Raw genomic sequence first — 17,394 nt, forward strand, 5'->3', positions numbered from 1 at the left:
AATGGTTTGTATTCCACCCGACAAGATCACTGTGCAAAAATTGGTCATCATTGGTTTGTTGACCAACTAAACCTATTCTATGATCTGGCGGGAATTTATTCCATTTTGAAATAGAGATTATTATCCACTGCAGCTGTTGATTTTTTGACCGTTTTTCATGACATGCGGGATTGTCCCCTGGTTTGAAAATATAACAAGTGAAGCCACACTCGCAAAGTGCGAATAAAACTCATTTGGCGATTTTTTATTTGATAGTCATTATATAGCCATGCATGCGAATTCAAATTTTCGACCCGAAAAACGGTTTGGTTGGATCGATCACTCAATTGCGACCGCCTTTCTGCACTGTTACTTCCGGGTTCTGGAAGCGACCCGAGTACTCTGTTCAGAATGGTATTAGAATGCAAGGGTGAGCAAATGCACTACCCAGAGCTCTCTGGCTAGCTGATTTTACCGCCGGGCAAGTACTAATTGTTGGTGCCTACAAGCCCGACGGGTTAGCGTAGTTTAGGAGAGTAGCAAAGTCATTCGGCATCAAACGCCATGGAGTAGGCTACTATGAGAACTGTATTGCCTCACGATAGCACAAAGCAAACATAGAGACGGTTTCCGAGCCCAACCAAACTGACAAAAAGTCTTCATCAAGGTTTGAATTTAAAGAACGTATGCAGTTCCCGGATGAAGAAAACGTAGCTCAGAGAAAATATAGTTTGAATTTAATCTTGGAAAAAAGACAAACAATCAATACGATTTAGCGTCAAACATTTACGTCTAAATTCAACTGATGTGGGTCTAGTACTAGCTGTGATATCGCAGCGGTACTTTTGGCGTATAAGCTTATCGAACGCGCTCGGGTCATTGGGTCATCGCCACAGTCCGATGACCCCAATGACCCGAGCGCGTTCAATATACGCCACAAGTACCGCTGCGATATCACAGCTAGGTCTAGTACATGTATCATGCAACGTAGCTGCAATAATTGTAGCCTTTGTTGTTGGTGCGGCTCGCGCCTTGCCCGGGGCAGGCGCTAGCCGCACGACAGAAGCCCAATCCCCACCAACAACCAAGGCTACAATTATTGCAGCTACATGCAGCGCAGTGAGAGCAGCATACGGAATTACAGACCTTTCAAAGATCAAAATGAAAACAATGGCAGCAATATTAGTTGTAGTCACACTTAAATTTTTCGAATAAAAAAAATTCTTCATGTGGATCGTGCTGTGAGAGATGAATTCTCTTGTACCAAAAGAGTAAACAAACTTCTGTCGAGCTTGGTGGAGGCCGTATAACGCCGGGAACACACAGACCGTACGCAGGGCTAAGTTCTTACCAGCGCGTATTTACTGCAATTATGAAGCGCGTATTCGAAGTGCGGCGGAGAATAACGATGCCGATGGTACGTTGCTATGACTGCCGTGTACATGAGCGCGGTGGCTGGAATGGAACTTGCACGATTGCGCACATAGGGTCATATTTTAAGCGGGAAGATTTGCCACGTTTGCATGTCATTTCCAAGTGACACACTGAGTTACACAACATGTTTAACTTTCAAGTTTCTCGACCTTCGTTGGACGGAGGGGCGGAGGCACGAATATGTAAAGAGGGTAAGAGGTCAATACGTAGCCCACTTTGCTTTCCACTGTTTGATACTTTACCCCTGAAATCATCATGAGAAAATGTTCATATTTACGATAATGAGTGTTAACATTCAGGTTTGAATAAGATACAGAAAAAATATGGTAATAACGTTACTTTATATTTTTGATCGGCCAAGTGTGGGAGCGTCTCATAACCTTTGACCCTGCATCCGCTCTCATAAACATGATCAAGTACCATGAGTATAAGTGCGATCAACCGCGCCTTTCAGTTGTTATTTCGCTTGCGGATGCCTCGGACGCAGGACAGTCACTGTGTTCTTCAAAACTATCCGCCCGCCCTTTGTACCCGGTATACGGTGAAGACAATGGCCAACTCTGGACCAAAAGCCCGCCTGACGCTAACAGTGTCACAGGAAGAGCTTCAGCTGCATCTAAAGGACAACCGTTTCCCACAGACAGTTTTGAAAATTCTCAACGGTAAGTCACGATCGTCCGACCTCCATGACAGGCCCCACGGTATTATTTACAGTGTTCTCACTCTTGTTTCCTAAAATGTTGGGTGTTCCATCATTTTATCGTCAACGCATAGGTAACTTGCAGCTGAACTTGACCGGGACTACAACATGATCTTAAACGTCTTCGAATCTGCTTTGTTATATATCTAACACATTTCATGTCACCGTTTTACATATCCATCGACATTGTGTAGCAGAGGCCATGACTAAGGTAATTCCGTGAAGGAATTCATACATCATTTCACCACCACAGTAAGACAGACGGAGAGAAGATAAGTCGTTTTTTATGAGATACTAATTCATTTTGCCAAAAATTATTAAGTAGGTAGGTTTATGTGAGTAGAAGGCTAACAAAAATCAAATTCAACCTCGGCCAAACTTCAACTAGAAGGGATTTACCCGCCAAAATTCTTTTTCGCACCGATTGTGGTATCAAGTTACGATTGGGTTCGCATAAATGTGTGCCGTGTGTTTGATTTTCAAACGTCATTGTTATACTATACGTTTTACTATTTCCACGGCAGGAAATTTTCTGCGCAGCGGAAAAACTTGCAAGGTGATTATTCCTCAACAATTTCAGCTCTGCGGTCAGTAATGCAGAGCTGGGAGAGTGCTGAGAAATGTAATGGTAGAACATACGAAACCCTCTCATCTGCTCATCACACAGATGTCCCTTGTTTACACTTCATTCTAATTCAGTCTCGCAAGATTTATCTGTAACCAATGAAAGGCATTTGCCCGTCTTACTTACCCGCCAAAAGCGATTAAATTACTGCCAACGCAGTCATAAGGTTCAGTGTCTCATACTTCATGTGTTCAATCTCATTGGTCAACATGATAAAGCAAATTAAACTTGTTTCCTAATTTTATTTTTCTTTTGCAGATCAAAAGATTGATGGGCCTGATTTTCTTTCTTTACAATGAAATGACATCAATAACCTTTAGGCTGAATGGCCATTTTCCAGTTCTTAGAGAAAGTTAAGGTAAGGTTTAATTCCTTTCTCACCATAGCAATGTATTATACTGTGTATTCTGTGAGTGTCTTCTATCAAATGAATAATCTTCTCAGAGATGATAGGCCACCCTATCTAAATCCAATATTTACAGTATACTGTAACAGTTATCATAATTGATCATGCTAAACTAACCTATTTTGCGTTTAATCCAAGTTGATCATAAAATTTATATGCAAATAATCAAACTTATATTTGAAATATCAAAAAACTATATCATACAGAGAATTTTGTAAACTTTGTGATGTTCACATTTGCCTAATTAGCTCCGCTGTCATGAGCTTATCAAACAGGCTGATTTTCTGTCGTTGTCCATATGTCCGTCCATCATCCCTCAACAATTGCTTTCTCCTTTGCAACTGCAAGTCTGATTGCTTTGAAATTTGATATGAAGCTTATTTGTGATAACCTTGTTCAAATAAGTTGTTCAAATCGTAATGAAATTTGCACATTTTTGTTTTAAGGCAATTTCATCATTTTTGGTTTAAAAAAATATTTGAAAATCTTCCTCAAACTCACTGGTCAGATAGCTTTGATATTTGTACATAGGTCCGTAGGGATTGATCTATTTCAGATTTATTCAAATAGTGGAGAAATATGCAAATTTTTATTTTCAAGGCAACTTTTGTCATTTTTGGTCAAAACAATTGTTTCACCAAAATCGCTCGTCTGTCAGCTGTGATATTTGGTATACAGTTCAAAAGGATGAACAAAAAAATATAATTCACATTATGATGAAATTTACAATTTTGGGGCAATTTTTGTCATTTTGGTCAAAAATTGTATTTTTCAAAAAGTATGGGTCTGATAGCTTTGATATTTGGTATACAGGTTCCTACAGATAAACTGAATGGGATGTATTTCGACATTATGATTAAATCTGCAATTTTGTATTTTTGCAGCTATTTTTGCCTTTCTTTGTCCAGCCACTGAATGAGCTATCAAAGATTTCCACCTTCATCAATACCGGTACATGTCAAAAAAAATATTCTCTACAAAACACAGCACAGCTATATTGCCCGCTAGGTCGCTTTTATACAACTGACAGCTTTACACAATGTTTTGTTTGCATATAAGTGAGTAAAATAACTGATACACAATTGCACAATATGGATGAGAACTTTTAAAAAAACAGGTGGACCCAGTGTTCAAAATTGTGTCAGTGTGAAAACCAACTACATGTCATGATACATTGTGTTCATTAATATTTACCATTTTCAGTATCCAACAATGAATGCCATCAACTTTATGTCCTATTTTCTAAAAGGGTTTCCCAAATTATTATGGAAAGATAGTTTTGTAAAAATAGGAAGAAGCAAACACAATTGCACAATATGGATGAGAACTTTTAAAAAACAGATGGACCCAGTGTTCAAAATTGTGTCAGTGTGAAAACCAACTGCACGTCATGATACGTTGTGTAGGTGTGTGTATGTGCAGTGTGTCTCAAAGCGTAGCTGCCTATGACACTTGACCCACCGGAATGCACCATTCTTTACACATTTGTGTAATTATAGAGTCGCTGCCAGTGAAAATAGTGTCCAATAGGATTGCACGCGATGTATAAGTTTTTGGCTGTGTTGTGCGTGCAATGTATGTTATCCTATGTTTTGGTTTTACACCTGCCTATGCGTCAATTCACACATCCATAAGGAACGATGGCATTACACAAATATGTTCACATATCCTCAATGTCAAATTATCTTCAGTTTCAAAGTAGCTGGATTCAATCTCAAGTGAAAACTGATTTAATTCCGCACACGTTGTGTTCATGAATATTTACCATTTTCAATATCAAACTGTGAATGCCGTCAACTTTATTTTCTATTTTCTAAAATGGTTTCCCGATTGATAATGGAAAGATAGTTTGTAAAGATAGGAAGAAGCGAAGGAGGAGAATAAGACATATAAGTATATAATTAATTTTGTATTACACTTTGTAATATGTTTTTCACTCACACAGCACTCTATCCTGTAGTCACTTCCTTCAGTAGTGAACCATAGAGTTTAAATTATGTAATACAAACTACAAATTCAAAGCATACATTTTCCCCAAACTTTTCTTCAGGAAACATTTCACTATACATACTTCAGTGCCAGGGGCCTCCATGGCAAGCTTGGTAAACATTTTACATACTGTTAAGATTCAACAAGCCATCATTTGTGTATGAAGTTTGTGGGGGAAATTACATGTCAACTTTCAATGTTTACAAAAATATGTATGGCGAAATCTTCTTTTGCTCCGTGAATATCATCGTGATTGCTCATTAGTGATGAACTAGCGAATGTTTCAGAGTCCAAATACCTGAGCAAGAGGTGCATACATACTATGTATTTCAAGATCCAACATCTTTTCTCTGTACAGATTGTAGAGGATATGATATACATCATCCAGCAAAATCCAAATTCACCACAAGTAACCAGAGATGAGCTTCAGGCTGATTGGAAAGCAATTGAAGACAGTCTCATCAAGTATGGCTTGTTACAAAACATTGATGCCAAGGTAAATCTTGTTGCCAGGTATTACAAGCATGAAAAAACGGACATAATATGATAGACAGCAAAGCAATGACACGTAAATTGCTATTCTGGTACCTTAAAGGAAGTTTCATAAACAATGTACACATGAATGAATAGACACTACTTCAAGGTCTCTGTTTTTAGCTTCTATAGACTATTGTCTATAGAAGCTATTGGGATGGGTATCAATCCGGCGTCAGTCTGTATTTATGTATGTATGTCCGTTTGTGAGGTGTCTGTCCACTCCAATATCTTGAGAACCGCAGTACTTACTGATTTGATATACGTTGTGTAGATGGTAAATATGATTATGAGAAACTAGTTTTTTAATTTTTTGATATTGTTGAAAATATGCAAATAAGGCTAAAGAAAGGCGTTTTTGGTAAAAAATCTTCTTCATAACCGCTGGTCAGACAGTTTTGTTATTTGGTATACAGATCCCTAGGGATAACCCAACAAATTGTGATGAAATATGCAAATCTGTATTTTTAAGGAATTTTTTTGTCATTTTTGGTCAAGACTTTTTTTCATCAAAACCACTCATCTGACAGCTTTGATGTTTATTATACAGGTTCCTACAGATGAACTCAATATGATATATTGAATTTATGATGAAATGTGCAATTTTGTATTTTTGGTGCAATTTTTGCCATTTTTGGTCAAAAAATGTGTTTCTCAAAAACTACTTGTCTGATGCCTTTGATATTTGGTATACAGGTTCCTAGGGGTTGTCTCAGTGTGATATATTGAAATTTGATGAAATCTTTGGGTCAATTTTTGCCATTTTTAGTCAAAATATTTGTTTCTCAAAAGGTACTCATCTGATAGCTTTGATATTTGGTATACAGGTTCCTAGGCTTTATCTTAATGTAATATATTGAAATTATGATGAAATCTTCATTTCGTATTTTTGCAACTAATTTTGCCATTTTTGGTCAGGCCATCCTGAAATGAGCTATCAAAGATATCCACCTTCTACATCAATACATGTGTCACAAAAAGTTATTCTCTACATAACACGGCAGACCTCTGTCGACTGTTGCGTCACTTGTTTTGCAAAACTGCTGGTCAGACAGCTTTAATATTTGGTTTACAGGTCCCTAGGATGACCTTAGTGAGATGATTTCATACAGTCAGGAAATATTTAATTTTGTATCCATGTCTATAGTAGCTTCAGGGACTTTGGCCCTATGTTTTTAAAGTTGGAAAGGTTGGCATTGCAATAAATCTATCCATGTTTGCTTTGTTATTGAGTAGTACAGTATTGAGTAGGGTAGAATATTGTGCTGTACATAGTACATAGTTGTATAGTCAATGATTCATTGACTCTCTATTGCCTTATATTGTTTTACATTTCGATGCAATTTTGAGTCAAATGCACCTGAAATTTAAAATGTAATGACATGCAATATGCTGGACTTATGTAATATCATCAACAGGTTTGCCCTAGAATGATTGTATAAAAAGACTTATTTTAATGATAAGATACATAATGCACAATATTTTTGGCATTTATCCTATAGGGATCAGAACATTGGCAGTCTATCAGAGTGTTGGAGATCACCTTTGGAGGTCAAAGTGCACTGGGAAGATTGTAACCATTGTTATGTAAGGAAGATTGTAACCATTGTTGATGTAAGTATCATATCTCTCAGTAATTCAATGTAATATGATAACTTGATAATATTGTGTCATGTTCATTATGCTCTTTGTCTCTTTTGAGTAAGCTTCTGTCACCACAGTAGTGGTTTAACTCTGTGTTCACATGCTGGACAAATTTAAGAACAAAGCCTTTCAGAGTTATATAAAGAACCTTGTCTTATATTGGTTATATATTTTTTGCTATGATTATTCTTTCTTCATAGGATGCTGAAAAACTTTCTGTGAAAGGAAGAAAAGATGGCAGACTACTTCGTTTGGGTGTTTTGGTACATGAGGAGAAGGTTAAGCAGTTTGTTATTTTCCTTGAAGGAATAATCTTTTGCAATGTTGAAAGCAATAATCTTGTTCTTGCACTCCTTTCTTATATGGGAGTGCATTTCCTGTGTAACTTTGACTATGCTCGAGCTGTAAAGAGTGCATGTCAGTTTTTAGAATACTTTTGGCTCACATCTAAAGACAAAAATTCAATCCGGGGTGGGTGAGACAGTTAGGCCTTGCTATTATGGGAAATGTGTAATTTGGTCATAGCAAGACAATGTCTTCTGAAAATCATGAAACATCAAAAGTAGGACTTTGTATGTACCGGTATGCCTATTTTTCAATGGCAGTATTAAGAAAACTTCATTTTTACTATTTTTTGCTTTGCTGTCAGAGATGGGAAGCTGATCAGATAAGCTGACTCATTCATGTTGTCTGTCCTCAAATTTAGTGTTCACTAAAACTGCTCAGATGACATTCACCATGTGATATTTGGACTACAAGCCACTGACAATGACTGATTTATAATATTATCAAAGGATAAATACCTTGCATATGCAAATTTTTTATCTGATTTTTTAGTGTTTTCAAACAGCCTCTTTTCTAATGTGGTTGGTTTGACAGCTTCTTGTCTGATATGGCTGGTCTTACAGCTTCCAAAGTCAATGTGCAGCTTCCTTGGGAGTCCTTATCAACTGTTAATGTCAAAATGTACAAAAACTTTGTACATGTACATGTGTTAGTATTTCTTTATATTGCTCAACTTACTTCAAAAATCATTGAAATTGTCCACTTCGAATATTTAGAAAAATGTTTTGGTAAATTTGCTACTTCTCATAAAAGCATTTTCTCACGTAGTGTTTATCTGACAGCTCTCAAGTATAGCTTTTAGCTTTGTAGGGATGCTATTGGTAGGTGTTTGTTAAATTAGCATGAATAGATATTTTAACTTTTGCAAGTACTCTGACTTTTATGCAAATGTTGGTCACATTTTATCAGCAAGTTTTTTGGTATTTCCTATGATAAAAATATTGTTGGTATACCACCAGTCCCAGGAACTCCTAATTCAGCAATCTAGCACTTGCATAATATGTTTGTTTGAATTTTTTTATACTTTCCAACTTATTTTTGTGATCTTTTTCTCCAATACCAATTGCAATTAAAATTGATTTTGTTTCCAAGGATGACCTCACTATGTCCTCACAAGTGTTTGTCTGTTAGCCATGACATTAATTATACAGTCACCAAGGGTTATCCTAATGTAATGTGTATCGAAAATTATGATAAAATCTGTAATTTTGTATTTCGGGTGCAATTTTTATCAGAAAAATTGGTTTTCATAAATTACTTGTTTGATAGCTTTGATATTTGGTGTAGAAGTTCCTAGTGTTTATCTTAATATGATATACTGAAATTATGCTGAAATCTGCAATTTTGTATTTTTAGGGCAAATTTTGCCATTTTTGTCACAAACTTTGTTTTCTAAAACTGCTTGTCTTATAGCTTTGATATTTGGTATAAATGTTCTTACGGATGATATTAATCTAAGTCAAGGTCAGCCAGGAAAGTGTTATCTTTCCTGCCATTCAGCCTGAGCAGAGATGCTTGGCCTTTCATCCTAATGAGTCCCATATCTTTCTTCACCTTCAAACATATCAAAGGTTGTGAAAGATTTCCACCTTCGTCAAAACATATGTCACAAATAGTTAAATCTCTACACAATACAGCGGAGCTCTATCGGCTGCAAGGTTGCTTGGTTACAGATTTTTGTGAGATTAGCATATTTGTATTTCTTTGGCAGGTTTTGTGCCTCCATTTTGTTTTTGTTTTATGCACAAATACCAGAGAGCTTCTGTAGTTGTCGGTATCTGTATGTCTGTAAGTATGTGCAATGTGTGTCCGTCCACATCTAAATATGCAAAACTGCAGCACCTACTCTCTTAGTATTTGGTGTACAGGTGCACCCATGGGTGGAGATGTGAATTTGTTCGAACAAATATGTCAGTGTACAAAATATCTAATGAAGTTATAAAGGGAAAATCCAATAAATTGGTCAAAAATTCGTTTTCTCTGAATTAACTGTTCTGATTGCTTTGAAACTTGGTATACATGTACCTAGAGGAAACCTTATTTGAATGTCTTCAAATTTTGGTGAAATTTTCTTATATTTGTATTTGTATTTTGGGGAAATTTTTCCAATTTTTTGTTAAAAAGATCATTTTCTCTGAAATTGCTCATCTGATTGCTTTGAAACTTGGAATGCATGTTCTCAGGCGTTAACATTAAATATACTCACTCTGGCCTGCCACATCAAACCAAATGTGAGCCAAGTGTCATTGAAGCAATGTTTTCAGTTTCAAGTCAAAGAATTTATTCTTCAGAACTACTTATTTGACAGCCTTAATGTATTCTAGTCACTGGGAATGACCTAGTTTAAATTTGAGTGACAGTGTCATTGACACTATGTTTTGGAATCAGATGTTATTTTATGCCATTCATTGAACAGTTGGCCAGTATATTTTTTAAATTCTTCATCAGCACTTTCTCATTTTAGAGTCCTGTAGTTTTTTTAAATATTTTCCACATACAGCAAAACCTGTCTACCTCCACTTGGACTGGAATTTTTTTGAAATGATATTTAGGAATATTTGTCATTGTGCTGATAGGCAATGGACTTGAAAACCTCTAAAGTTTGACTTTTCTATTTAGGCAAAGTTGAGATAACACAGGTTTTGCTGTATTTTATTTCTTACCAAGGTACACTTGTTATTTGCGTACATATATATATTCAAATCATTATTATTATTATTATTATTATTATTATTATTAGCATAAATGTTTGTTAAGTCATATTTACCGTAATTGTAAAACTTTGTCAAGAATTTTCATTTTATCAATAATAATCATAATAACACTAAAAACATTTCTCTGTGTGATTTCTTTAACAGGTTACCACCATAGCCCTCTCCCTTTCACTGGACAAATGCCATTTTATTGGGGTTTCTGTAGTGTTTCTTACAGGATTATGCAGTTTGTCAGTGTTTAGTGTACCGGGTATATACATCAAGACTAAGTCATTTTAATCCTCTTTCTACTAAGTGATATTAATATCCAAGCTTTGTCTATGGAACTGATAGAAAGAGGATTAAATTGACTCTAAGAGGACAACAGACAGTAAAGGCGTCGTCAGTGCCCAATCTCTCCATGCCAGCCCCATATCCCTCCTTCCCCCGCCCAGCCCCGCCCTACCTAAAACTGGATGCTCTCCCGGCCTGCCGACAGACCACAAATGTATTATGGATGGCTTGCAAGCAAACCACATTCATGCCAGTCTAACAAGGAAGACCTGGCTTGCCTGTAAACTGATGTTTTTTGAATTTGGTCTAAATTCAAGCTTTTTTAGAGACATGTAGTGGATTGCCAGCAAACCAAGTCCTACACTCTGTGTGGTCTGTTAACTTGCCAGTCTGTTCAATCAAGTGGCCTGTAGGCAAACTGAAAACAAACCAAAAGCAAGCCAATTTAGGGAAAATGAAGCAATCCGTTCAGCGACAAATAAGCCGGTACGAATTTAGCACGAATTTAGCTTGCCGAGAGCTAGAAGAAATTTGCAGTGTAGGCAGTGTCTGGTCCAGCTAGCATGGGCGCAGCTATCTTGGATCTTTGATTACTTCTGATCGGCTCTTCGGAAACACTCTTACTTCTGCCGAACTCAAGCACATGGTACATAGCAAATCTGAAGTCCTCCTCACAATTTAAACTGAGCCAATCGACGAATGTTCAATGAAACAGTCACAGAAAATGTTTTCGTGATAATCACATACATCTGTCTGAACTCATATACTACATTAAGTTCGTAATCAGCACATAAGTTGCTCTGTAAATACAAACTTTCAACTTATAGAAATACTGTCATCTCTGCGTACAGTGTATATCGCATTTATACGTGCACGGCTTTCTCTTGTGAGCGATGTCCGTTACACCGACTAAGTAGTGCAGTCCGGTCAACAGAAAGTTTGATCTTTATCAACTCACCAGTCTCCATATATATTTGCTGAATTGAGTGAAAATCAAATTACGGCAATATCGGAACTAAAAGCAAACACTGACACTCAAACCTTCAGGTGCAAACTACGACGTGAAAGTAACTGCCTAGAAAGTTCCCGCATGGAACTGCCTAGCTATACAATAATAACGCACACGAACTACCTGGCAATATACACAGTTTGAAAAATCTAATCTTTACAGGTACATCAGATGAAGAAACACCCCGTCCTACTACTATCAGTACAACAGAGGAAGAAACAAGTCTTCTCACGACTGTAAGTACAACAGAGGAAGAAAACCCACTCAACACAACACTCGAGATAATTATCAGTACAACAGAGGAAAACACAACACTTTCTACGACTATTACAATAACAGAAGAAAACACAACACTCATTATAACTGTCAGAACAAAAGACGAACAAAAAACACTTTCTACGACTATCATTTTAACAGAGGAAAAAACAACACTCTCTATAACTATCCGTACAACAGAAGAATAACGACATTCACTATCATCATCAATACAACAAAGGAAGAAATCACACTCTCGATGACTATCAGTACAACAGAGGAAGAAACAACACTCATTATAACTATATGTATACCAATGAACGGAACAACACTTATTTCAACAACAAGTGCATCAGAGCAGGAAAAAACCCTTCCTCCTGCTATCAATACACCAGAGGAAGAAAGAACACTTTCTAATTCTATCAGTACAGCAGAGGAAGAAATAACACTCGAGATAGTTATCGGTACAGAAGAGGAAAACACAACACTTTCTACGACTATTACAATAACAGAAGAAAACACAACACTCATTATAACTGTCAGAACAAAAGACGAACAAAAAACACTTTCTACGACTATCATTTTAACAGAGGAAAAAACAACACTCTCTATAACTATCCGTACAACAGAAGAAATAACGACATTCACTATCATCATCAATACAACAAAGGAAGAAATCACACTGTCGATGACTATCAGTACAACAGAGGAAGAAACAACACTTATTATAACTATCTGTATACACTGGACGGAACAAAACTTATTTCAACAACCAGTCCATCACAGCAAGAAAAAACCCTTCCTCCTGCTATCAGTACAGCAGAGGAAGAAATAACACTCGAGATAGTTATCAGTACAACAGAGGAAAGCAAAACACTTTCTACGGCTATTACAATAACAGAAGAAGACACAACACTCATTATTACTGTCAGAACAAAAGACGAACAAAAAACACTTTCTACGACTATCATTTTAACAGAGGAAAAAACAACACTCTCTATAACTATCCGTACAACAGAAGAAATAACGACATTCACTATCATCATCAATACAACAAAGGAAGAAATCACACTCTCGATGACTATCAGTACAACAGAGGAAGAAACAACACTCATTATAACTATATGTGTACCAATGAACGGAACAACACTTATTTCAACAACCAGTGCATCAGAGCAAGAAAAAACCCTTCCTCCTGCTATCAGTACAACAGAGGAAGAAAGAACACTTTCTAATTCTATCAGTACAGCAGAGGAAGAAATAACACTCGAGATAGTTATCGGTACAGAAGAGGAAAACACAACACTTTCTACGACTATTACAATAACAGAAGAAAACACAACACTCATTATAACTGTCAGAACAAAAGACGAACAAAAAACACTTTCTACGACTATCATTTTAACAGAGGAAAAACAACACTCTCTATAACTATCCGTACAACAGAAGAAATAACGACATTCACTATCATCATCAATACAACAAAGGAAGAAATCACACTCTCGATGACTATCAGTACAACAGAGGAAGAAACAACACTCATTATAACTATATGTATACCAATGAACGGAACAACACTTATTTCAACAACAAGTGCATCAGAGCAGGAAAAAACCCTTCCTCCTGCTATCAATACACCAGAGGAAGAAAGAACACTTTCTAATTCTATCAGTACAGCAGAGGAAGAAATAACACTCGAGATAGTTATCGGTACAGAAGAGGAAAACACAACACTTTCTACGACTATTACAATAACAGAAGAAAACACAACACTCATTATAACTGTCAGAACAAAAGACGAACAAAAAACACTTTCTACGACTATCATTTTAACAGAGGAAAAAACAACACTCTCTATAACTATCCGTACAACAGAAGAAATAACGACATTCACTATCATCATCAATACAACAAAGGAAGAAATCACACTGTCGATGACTATCAGTACAACAGAGGAAGAAACAACACTTATTATAACTATCTGTATACCACTGGACGGAACAAAACTTATTTCAACAACCAGTCCATCACAGCAAGAAAAAACCTTCCTCCTGCTATCAGTACAGCAGAGGAAGAAATAACACTCGAGATAGTTATCAGTACAACAGAGGAAAGCAAAACACTTTCTACGGCTATTACAATAACAGAAGAAGACACAACACTCATTATTACTGTCAGAACAAAAGACGAACAAAAAACACTTTCTACGACTATCATTTTAACAGAGGAAAAAACAACACTCTCTATAACTATCCGTACAACAGAAGAAATAACGACATTCACTATCATCATCAATACAACAAAGGAAGAAATCACACTCTCGATGACTATCAGTACAACAGAGGAAGAAACAACACTCATTATAACTATATGTGTACCAATGAACGGAACAACACTTATTTCAACAACCAGTGCATCAGAGCAAGAAAAAACCCTTCCCCTGCTATCAGTACAACAGAGGAAGAAAGAACACTTTCTAATTCTATCAGTACAGCAGAGGAAGAAATAACACTCGAGATAGTTATCGGTACAGAAGAGGAAAACACAACACTTTCTACGACTATTACAATAACAGAAGAAAACACAACACTCATTATAACTGTCAGAACAAAAGACGAACAAAAAACACTTTCTACGACTATAATTTTAACAGAGGAAAAAACAACACTCTCTATAACTATCCGTACAACAGAAGAAATAACGACATTCACTATCATCATCAATACAACAAAGGAAGAAATCACACTGTCGATGACTATCAACACAACAGAAGAAGAAATAACACTCATTATAACTATCTGTATAACACTGAACGGAACAACACTCATTACAACAACAAGTGCATCAGAGCAAGAAACAACCCTTCTTACTGCTATCAGTACAACGGGGAAGAAACAACCTTTGCTACTACTATCAGTACAACACAGGACGAAAGAACACTTTCTACCTCATTAAGTACGTCAGGGGAAGAAACAACACTTCTTACCACTTTCAGTACAAGAGACGAAGAGAAGACACTTATTACGACTACGATACAGTAGAGGAAGAAACAATACTTCATACTGATATCAGTACAACCGAGAAGAAACAACTCTTCTTACCACTATCAGTGCAATAGACGAAGAAACAACACTTCCTACGACTCTCAATTCAACAGAGGAAGAAACAACACTTTCTAGGACTGTTAGTACAAGAGAGGAAGAAAGACCTCTTCCTACTAATATCAGTACAACGGAGGAAGAAAAAGCACTTTCTAACACTATGAGTACTAGGAAGGATAAAACAACCTTATTATTACTACCGGAACAACAGAGGAAGACAAAACACTCATTACTACTATCAGTACAACGAAGGAAGAAATAAATCTTCCTACTACTATCAGTACGACAGAGGAAGAAACAACACTTCCGACTACTATCAGTACAACAGAGGAAGAAAGACGCTCATTACCACTACAAGTACAACAGAGGAAGGAACAACACTTCCTGGTAATATCAGTACAACAGAGGAGGAAAGAACAGCTCCTGGTACTATCAGTACAACAGAGGAAGAAACGGCATTTCCTACTACTATCAGTACAACGGAGGAAAAACACACGTCCGACTACTAGCAGTACAATAGAGAAAGAAATAACACTTCCTATGACTATTTTACATACAACTATCAGCACAACGAAGCAGTTTACCACCCTTTCCCCTTCAACGATGAGCACTACAAAAGAAAAAACAACTGTGCAAACTACCACACCCAGTACAACAGAGGAAGCAACAACCATTACGCATACTACAACCCATACAACAATTGAGTCAACTTTCCAAACTTATATACCAACTATTCCTGATTGTCCTGATTATGTCGGCAGTAATAGTCTTTTTTATATGTTTTATTTAGTTGAGTATTAAGCTTCATATTTAATACACATTTTGATAAGTTTGACACTCTAATATTTTTCTTATGTATAAATAATGGTACATTTTGATAATATTGCATTTATATATTTATATTTATTTATATTTATATTTATTAAAACATCATTTCACCGTTATTTCTACCAAAAGATCCATGTGATTTTGATCCTTGCCTAAATGGAGGTACATGTTACAGCCTCGGATTCTCATACTTTTGTGTCTGCCCTATAGACTGGGTCGGAAGAAACTGCCACCTCAGTAAGTGTATAATGTCATATGTGCGCACTATTTATATTCGTCGTCAATGGAAACATCACACATACTTGTCAAGGATGAGAATAAAGACCGCAATCACACCTTGATTCATAGATCACTGAATAAAAAACTGCTTAAAGTTTCATTTGCATGCATTCTTGTTCTATGTAAATTTTGTGAGCTGGTAGTGTTAATGAATTTTGAGAAACGTCATTATCATGCATTAATTCAATTCCCCTTAAATGGTATTGTGTATTTTTGTCATGTGTGAACGCACAAGATCATTACATTGAATCAAGACAAGTAATTCATTCTCAATTTATACGGAAATTAAAATTAATTCGTGTAACTTTATACTTCTCATTAGTAAAAATGAACTCTATAGCCAAAGGGCCTAGATAATATCATAAATGTCCCTTTCAATTAACAAATATAAAATTCGTTTTCGTATCAAATAATAAAAACAGACTGTATCTGTAGATGCACTTTTGAAGCACATTCATAAATTTGCACTCATTGTTGTGCAACTGCAATCAATTTATATTCTTGAAGTAATCCGTACTATTTTTGCATGTGACGAGTTTAGGTAATGTCTATTTTTGGAACATAATACAATCCCCTGAAACTTTTCACGTAAAAACGTTTTCTGATTCTAGGGAGATATTGGTGTTTGAATGCACCTTGTGCAAATGGTGGTACCTGTATAAATACAGTAGATGGGCCTGAGTGTGACTGCTTACCGGGATACAGTGGAGATACTTGTGAAAAGGGTGAGTACCTATATGCATATACATCGAACGACCTCATTTATTTGATATGTAAATAGAAAAGAGTTCTGCGGCAACTGCAAAATAAAACTATTGAAAGAAGACAATCTGCCGTTATATTCTTAGCAAACAGTGTAACACACGTCAATGGGTTAAGACCGCTAGTGCGAAATGTTGGCATTGAAACATATTTTGATGACACAGACAAATAAGTTCACTTGTAAAACAGTTTATCATGTTTAATATCAACTTTGTAATGGAGAGCTGTAAGCGTAAAATTAAATGAAAATATTGGTAAAAAAAGGCAAGTTTCCAAACTTGATCCATGTAAGTCATACAAACACACAGTATTAATTGAATAATTTTGTGTTCATTGTGGTCAATCCAAACATTCGTAATTAACTATGAATTTAATTATATTTCTTCTGCTACACTCGCCATGAAAAGTTTATGCCCTGTTTTGCTTGTTACCTTGCATTACATATTAAGGAAAGGCAAACTTTGGTTACTTTTTTCTCGAGGACACTTTCAAGCCTTCTAATTCAATCCAATAATAA

At 36.2% G+C, this 17,394-nt stretch overlaps 2 protein-coding genes and 1 long non-coding RNA gene across 8 annotated transcripts in view; all 3 read left to right on the forward strand.

The window, feature by feature from the left end:
* Positions 1 to 1,647: 1,647 nt before the first annotated feature.
* Positions 1,648 to 5,628, forward strand: LOC139116804 (uncharacterized). 6 transcript variants are annotated; one of them, XR_011548386.1, is made up of 4 exons: positions 1,648 to 2,075; positions 2,997 to 3,096; positions 4,989 to 5,037; positions 5,492 to 5,622. It is a non-coding gene; the product is annotated as an uncharacterized lncRNA (long non-coding RNA). The 6 variants fall into 6 exon arrangements; XR_011548389.1 differs by having other exon boundaries at positions 5,499 to 5,622; XR_011548387.1 differs by having other exon boundaries at positions 4,993 to 5,037.
* A 7,784-nt stretch (positions 5,629 to 13,412) lies between these two features.
* LOC139117928 (uncharacterized) lies at positions 13,413 to 13,988 on the forward strand. The gene has a single exon (XM_070681166.1). The coding sequence runs from the start codon at positions 13,413 to 13,415 to the stop codon at positions 13,986 to 13,988; it is 576 nt and encodes a 191-aa protein (XP_070537267.1).
* Positions 13,989 to 14,230: 242 nt separating this feature from the next.
* LOC139117929 (fibrillin-1-like) overlaps positions 14,231 to 17,394 on the forward strand; it is a 59,335-nt gene continuing 56,171 nt past the window's right edge. Inside the window, exons 1-4 of the mRNA XM_070681167.1 lie at positions 14,231 to 14,395; positions 15,251 to 15,482; positions 15,966 to 16,073; positions 16,727 to 16,840. Of these exons, the coding sequence (XP_070537268.1) occupies positions 14,231 to 14,395; positions 15,251 to 15,482; positions 15,966 to 16,073; positions 16,727 to 16,840 (619 nt within the window). The remainder of the gene's footprint in view (positions 14,396 to 15,250; positions 15,483 to 15,965; positions 16,074 to 16,726; positions 16,841 to 17,394) is intronic.

The sequence above is a fragment of the Ptychodera flava genome, chromosome 18 (assembly GCF_041260155.1).
Source record: "Ptychodera flava strain L36383 chromosome 18, AS_Pfla_20210202, whole genome shotgun sequence".
Taxonomy (NCBI): domain Eukaryota; kingdom Metazoa; phylum Hemichordata; class Enteropneusta; family Ptychoderidae; genus Ptychodera; species Ptychodera flava.